The 7,506-nt window shown below is 44.6% G+C and overlaps 1 protein-coding gene across 1 annotated transcript in view; it reads left to right on the top strand.

Annotated features, from left to right (window-relative positions):
- The first annotated feature begins 5,053 nt into the window (after nt 1-5,053).
- LOC123728309 (low-density lipoprotein receptor class A domain-containing protein 3) overlaps nt 5,054-7,506 on the top strand; it is a 147,483-nt gene continuing 145,030 nt past the window's right edge. The window contains exon 1 of the mRNA XM_082957291.1: nt 5,054-5,476. Within this exon, the coding sequence (XP_082813417.1) occupies nt 5,422-5,476 (55 nt within the window). The 5' untranslated portion in view covers nt 5,054-5,421. The remainder of the gene's footprint in view (nt 5,477-7,506) is intronic.

The following is a 7,506-nucleotide window of genomic DNA, read 5'->3' as shown; positions in this document are numbered from 1 at the left end:
CACCACAAAAGTGTACAGTAAGCGTTTCAGTGCAAGAGACGGTTGCCTTGGAAATATACTCAGCGTCACCGATGTCATATAGAAAACTCCGATTGGCAAAAAAACTAAGCGCAACACAAAGAATTTGTTGCGAACTGAGAGCATGTCCACAATGTCAAATAAAATCAAAGTTTATTTGTCACGTGCGCCGAATACAACAGGTGTAGACTTTACAGTGAAATGCTTACTTACAGGCTCTAACCAACAGTGCAGAAAAGGTATTAGGTGAACAATAGGTAAGTAAAGAAATAAAATCAACAGTAAAAAGACAGTGGAAAAATAACAGTAGCGAGGCTATAACAGTAACCTGTTAGTCGAGCTGATTGAGGTAGTATGTACATGTAGATATGGTTAAAGTGACTATATGATAAACAGAGAGTAGCAGTAGCGTAAAAGAGGGGTTGGCGGGTGGAGAGTGGTGGGACACAATGCCGATAGCACGGTTAGCCAATGTGCGGGGGCACTGGTTGGTCGGGCCAATTGAGGTAGTATGTACATGAATGTATAGTTAAAGTGACTATGCATATATGATCAACAGAGAGTAGCAGCAGTGTAAAAGAGGGGTTGGGGGGAGCACACAATTCAAATAGTCCAGGTAGCCATGTGATTACCTGTTTAGGAGTCTTATGGCTTGGGGGTAAAAACTGTTGGAAAGCCTTTTTGTCCTAGACTTGGCACTCCGGTACCGCTTGCCATGCGGTAGTATTGAGAACAGTCTATGACTGGGGTGGCTGGGGTCATTGACAATTTTTAGGGCCTTCCTCTGACACCGCCTGGTGTAGAGGTCAGGGATGGCAGGCAGCTTAGCCCCAGTGATGTACTGGGCCGTACATACTACCCTCTGTAGTGCCTTGTGGTCGGAGGCCGAGAAATTGCCGTACCAGGCAGTGATGCAACCAGTCAGGATGCTCTCGATGTTGCAGCTGTAGAAGAGGATCTGAGGACCCATGCCAAATCTTTTTAGTTTCCTGGGGGGGAATAGGCTTTGTTGTGTCCTCATTATCACTGTCTTGGTGTGTTTGGATCATTCTAGTTTGTTGGTGATGTGGACACCAAGGAACTTGAAGCTCTCAACCTGCTCCACTACAGCCCCGTCGATGAGAATGGGGGCATGCTCGGTCCTCCTTTTCCTGTAGTCCACAATCATCTCCTTAGTCTTAGTTACGTTGAGGGAGAGGTTGTTATTCTGGCACCACCCGGCCAGGTCTCTGACCTCCTCCCTATAGGCTGTCTTGTCGCTGTCAGTGATCAGGCCTACCACTGTTGTGTCATCTGCAAACTTAATGATGGTGTTGGAGTCGTGCCTGGCCATGCAGTCGTGGGTGAACAGGGAGTACAGGAGGGGACTGAGCATGCACCCCTGGGGGGCACCGGTGTTGAGGATCAGTGTGGCAGATGTATTGCTACCTACCCTCACCACCTGGGGGCGGCCCGTCAAGAAGTCCAGGATCCAGTTGCAGAGGGAGGTGTTTAGTCCCAGGATCCTTAGCTTAGTGATGAGCTTTGAGGGTACTACGGTGTTGAACGCTGAGCTGTAGTCAATGAATAGCATTCTCACATAGGTGTTCCTTTTGTCCAGGTGGGAAAGGGCAGTGTGGAGTGCAATAGAGATCGCATCATCTGTGAATCTGTTTGGGTGGTATGCAAATTGGAGTGGGTCTATGGTTGCTGGGATAATGCTGTTGATGTGAGCCATTATCAGCCTTTCAAAGCACTTCGTGGCTACGGATGTGAGTGCTACAGGTCTGTAGTAATTTAGGCAGATTGCCTCCGTGTTCTTGGGCACAGGGACTATGGCGGTCTGCTTGAAACATGTTGGTATTACAGACTCAATCAGGGACATGTTGAAAATGTCAGTGAAGACACCTGCCAGTTGGTCAGCACATGCCCGGAGCACACATCCTGGTAATCCGTCTGGCCCCGCAGCCTTGTGAATGTTGACCTGTTTAAAGGTCTTGCTCACATTGGCTACGGAGAGCGTGACCACACAGTCGTCCGGAACAGCTGATGCTCTCATGCATGCCTCAGTGTTGCTTGCCTCGAAGCGAGCATAGAAGTGTTTTAGCTCGTCTGGTAGGCTCGTGTCAGTGGGCAGCTCGCGGCTGTGCTTCCCTTTGTAGTATGTAATAGTTTGCAAGCCCTGCCACAGAACACGAGCATCGGAGCCAGTGTAGTATGATTCAATCTTAGCCCTGTATTGACACTTTGCCTGTTTGATGGTTCATCGGAGGGCATAGCAGGATTTCTTGTAAGCTTCCGGGATGGAGTCCCGCACCTTGAAAGCAGCAGCTCTACCCTTTAGCTCAGTGCGAATGTTGCTGTAATCCATGGTTTCTGGTTGGGGGTAACTACGTACAGTCACTGTGGGGACGACGTCCTCGATGCACTTATTGATAAAGCCAGTGACTTATGTGATGTGCTCCTCAATGCTATCGGAAGAATCCCGGAACATGTTCCACTCTGTGATAGCAAAACAGTCCTGTAGTTTAGCATCTGCTTCATCTGACCACTTTTTTATAGACCGAGTCACTGGTGGTACCTGCTTTAATTTTAGGTTGCAAGCAGGAATCAGGAGGATAGAATTGTGGTCGGATTTACCAAATGGAGGGCGAGGGAAAGCTTTGTGCGCGTCTCTGTGTGTGGAGTACAGGTGATCTAGAATTGTTTTCACTCTGGTTGCACATTTAACACGTTGATGGAAATTAGGTAGAACTGATTTAAGTTTCCCTGCATTAAAGTCTCTGGCCACTAGGGGCGCCGCCTCTGGGTGAGTGGTTTCCTGTTTACTTATTTCCTTATACAGCTGACTGAGTGCGGTCTTAGTGTCATATGAACGATATGAGGGCTGAGAATATTGTTCAGATGAATGATCGATTGTGCAGAAAAACGGAAACGCTCAAACAGATAATCATCAGGGAATGATAAAACGTCCAAGCGGGATCACCTTCTCCCAACAGAGATTTCTGCGGAGTATTTGTGCTTCAATATCAAATGGCTCTTCAAGAAAAGGACATGACATGTCTGACACCTCCTTCAGTCTGCAGGCTTCAGCTAAAGAGGAGGAGAAACTCAGGGTTAGTTGAAGAAAACCTGCCAGCGAGCAGGTTAGCTTCATGGAGTATGTTGCCATAGTAACTTACTCAGAGTTAAGCTGAACTGGCTTTATGAAACCGAAAACCCAGAGTTTCCTTCAACTCTGAGTCAACTAACTCTGAGTCAACTAACTCGGAGTTTTCACTAAACCCGCTTTCTGGAACAGGGCCCAGGGGGGGACCAAAGGCCTCAAAATGTTTACTCTGCTCTGTGCTGGGCTCATTCATTATGGAGGTTTTTGTTTAGCAATGTTGTATTGTTATGGTGTATTATTTTCATCAGCAACTCAAGGGCTTCCCTCACTTATGAATCCATTAGATATTAACTGACTGGAACATATGTGTTACGTCTCAATCTCTGCTCCACATAACAGTGAAATTCTTCAATTTTGTAACTGTATTGCATGAAGTTGAGTCAAGTACCAGCAAATGTTCATGATAATGTGGAATACAGTTTGTTTTGTTTTTAGTGTAGTATGGAAAACTATGTATTGTAGTACACATGAGACAGTAAGAAATCTTGAGCTTTGAGATTTTCCCATAATGACCCATATGGATCAAACTGAGATTATTGACAATGGCCTCATACATCACTCTGCCTGGCTCCCTGCCTGCCTGCTCCAAGCCCTACTGCCTTGATAAGCAATGTGTTGATGAATTCTTTCAGGGCCGGGGGTTGTTCGATAGTGGGGGCTCAAAAGCAGTTTTTTTGTTTGAACTGGGGCTGTCTTTGACTTTTACACAGCCGACAAACACATTCACACACACACTCTGGGCTTTGACTTCACACAGCTGCATTGCATGATAAAGAGAAAAGGTCCACTCAGGTGAAAGCTCATCGCTTCTGTTCTGTCTGCTCCCTCTGTTCTCAGCGTTTACACACTTTTCACAACACTGACACTGACAGCCAGACTGATGTGTGTGTGTACGCGTGCATGCATGAGTGTGTGTGGATGTGTGAGTGTGTGTACATGCATACATGCTTGAGTGTGTGTTTGTATGTGTGTTATAAAGAGTGATGCTTTTCACAATAGTGTTGTACTGTATATGCATATCGGGGTGGTGGGTAGCCAAGTGGTTAGAGCGTTGGGCCAGTAACCAAAAGGTTGCTGGATCAAATTCCAGAGCTGACAAGGTTAAAATCTGTCGTTCTGCCCCTGAACAAGGCTGTTAACCCACAGTTCCCCAGTAGGCTGTCATTGTAAATAAGAATTTGTTCTTAACTGACTTGCCCATGTAACAGTATCGCTTCTGTACCTGGGCTTCAACCAGGGACCCTCTGTGCACATCAACAACTGACACGCACGAAGCATCGTTAACCATCGTGCCACAAAAGCCACTGCTCTTGCAGCGCAAGGGGAACAACTACTTAAGGTCGCAGAGCGAGTGACGTCACCGATTGAAACGCTATTAGTGCGCACCACCGCTAACTAGCTAGCCATTTCACATCGGTTACACCCAGTTAAATAAAGGTAAAATATGCAGTGTACTTTCTCTTATTGAAATAGAAGTTCACATAGGGAGAAAAAAAACATGCACATTTAAAAATGTCAACTGATGTTTTCATGAATTCGATTTTTGGGGGCAGAGAGCAAACAAGGAGCTGTAGCTTATTCAAACTTCTCACTGAGTGCACACGTGACATGTCTTTTCCCAGGTATCTAAAGTCAACAGAGATTTTCTCTCACAAGCTAATAAAGTACATTTTAGTCATTTAGTAGACGCTCTTATCCAGAGTGACTTACAGTAGTGAATGCATACATTTCATATATTTATTTTCGTACTGGTCCCCGTGGGAATCAAACCCACAACTCTGGCGTTGCAAACACCATGCTCTACCAACTGAGCCACACGGGACGTATAAAGGAGGAATAACTAATGGCTGAATAGAATAGGATGTGCCAAACTTTTTGAATAAACATTGGCCTGGCTATATCACAAGTTCTGTGATAAAGAGTTTGTGAGTGCTGCACATGGTCCTACTCCCAACCGACCTCTAGTCTTCTGTAGCAACCACAAGTCTCCGCCTCTCTCTCACAGCGATAACCCGATCCCCACTCACTCCAACTCCCCTGCCACCGCCATCCTCCTCCATAGCACTTATTCCACACGTTTGTCTCAGCGATAAGCCACCTCTTTACGCAAGCGATTTTAGAACTTTGGCCCGAAGAGAGAGAAAAAAAGGATAAAACAACCAGAAAAGTGAAGATAAAAGCGAACCAAATACGTTTTATATTGCCCAGATTGTTGGCCACGGCGGGGTGGATAAAAGCAGGCTGGAAAATACCATATGATGTGGATCTGGTACCTCTTGCTTGGTTCGGGGACGGGCTCAAGCTTGGTTGGTAAGTTTCAAAACCACTAGCTTTCAGTGTTCAAGCTTTCACTTCTGTTAGCTCTTCAAACAGTGCCGCCGTGACTGCTCTGGGAGATCAGAAAAGAACAAGCGTGCTTTCGCAACAAGTAACAATTAAGACGTAGCCTGTTCTTTACTTTTGTGTCCACGATATCGTTGTTGTCACAACCTTACAATGTAGCCACCGCTAACTTCAAACAAAGTTGGGGCAAAGTATGTGCACCATCATAGGCTGCGACGTCGATTTAGCTTGGATACTGTACGTACCGTTGTTTTGCTTTTGCAAACCCAATAGCAGCGGGCAATTATAAAATTCCCGTTATTTTATTGAGGTGTGGAGGCTGTTTAGAGTTGAAGCAGAGGGAGAGGATGTAGGCAAGTTATGACGAGGGTTGTTGACAAGTCAATCTGTGCCATGGCAGCTGGGGTCCTGAGAAGCTGTATGGAAGTCTAGCCTCTTTTGCCTCAATTTACACTTCTAGCAGCCTGGGCAGCAGACATGGGATTGTATGCAGACCTGGTTTCATATACATGTATTTGACTATATGGTATTGAAACTTTATTTTGAGTATTTTCAAATACACAGCCCTAAACAAGTACTTATATTTGAGTACTTCAATGTTTATTTGTAAAAACCAAATCGTCTGCCAAGTTCAATTTGACAGTGTTAAAATACTTATTTCAAATACCTGGGTTAAATGTATGGGAGTGTATTTGAGTCGGTGTATTTGAGTTCTTCAAAAATGTTCAAAGTCTATTTATAAATAAATACAAATATTAAACTACTTGGTTTATTTTTCAAATAAAATATAGGCCTATCTGAATACTTACTTCAAATGTACAGTACCAGTTAAAAGTTTGGACACCTACTCATTCAAGGGTTTCTTTATTTTTTATATTTTCTACATTGTTGAATAATAGTGAAGACATCAAACCTATGAAATAACACATATGGAATCATGTACTAACCATTTTCTCAACCAGCTTCACCTGTAATGCTTTTCCAACAGTCTAGAAGGAGTTTCCACATGTGCTGAGCACTTGTTGGCTGCTTTTCCTTCAATCTGCGGTCCAACTCAGCCCAAACCATCTCAATTGGGTTGCGATCAGGGGATTGTGGAGGCCTGGTCATCTGATGCAGCATTCCATCACTGTCCTTCTTGGTCAAATAGCCCTTACACGGCCTGGAGGTGTTTTGGGTCATTGTCCTGTTGAAAAACAAAATGATAGGCCCACTAAGCACAAACCAGATGGCATGGCGTATCGCTGCAGAATGCTGTGGTAGCCATGCTGGTCTAAATAAATCACATACAGTGTCACCAGAAAAGCACCATCACACCACCTCCATGCTTCACGGTGGGGACTACACATGTGATGATCATCCGTTCACCTACTCTGCGTCTCACAAAGACACAGCAGTTGGAACCAAAAATCTAAAATTTGGAATCATCAGACGAAGGACAGATTTTCACAGGTCTAATTTCCATTGCTCATGTGTCTTGGCCCAAGCAAGTTTCCTCTTCTTATTGGTGTCCTTTAGTAGTGGTTTCTTTGCAGCAATTCGACTATGAAGCCCTGATTCACACAGTATCATCTGAAAAGTTGATGTTGATGTGTCTGTTACTTGAACTCTGTGAAGCATTTATTTGGGCTGCAATTTCTGAGGCTGGTAACTAATGAACTTATCCTCTGCAGCAGAGGTAACTCTGGGGCTTCCTTTCCTGTGGCGGTCCTCATGAGAGACAGCTTCATAATAGCGCTTGATGGTTTTTGCAACTGCACTTGAAGAAACTTTTTAAAAGTTCTTGAAATGTTCCGGATTGACTGACCTTCATGTCGTAAAGTGATGATGGCCTGTCGTTTCTCTTCGCTTATTTGAGCTGTTCTTGCCATAATATTGACTTGGTCTTTTACCAAATAGGGATATCTTCTGTATACCACCCCTACCTTGTCACAACACAACTGATTGGCTCAAACGCATTAAGAAGGAAAGAAATTCCACAAATGATATTTTAACAA

The sequence above is a fragment of the Salmo salar genome, chromosome 10 (genome assembly GCF_965601325.2).
Source record: "Salmo salar chromosome 10, fSalSal1, whole genome shotgun sequence".
Lineage (NCBI taxonomy): Eukaryota > Metazoa > Chordata > Actinopteri > Salmoniformes > Salmonidae > Salmo > Salmo salar.
Note: the sequence above shows the minus strand (reverse complement) of the source record. Positions and strands in the feature narration are given on the sequence as shown.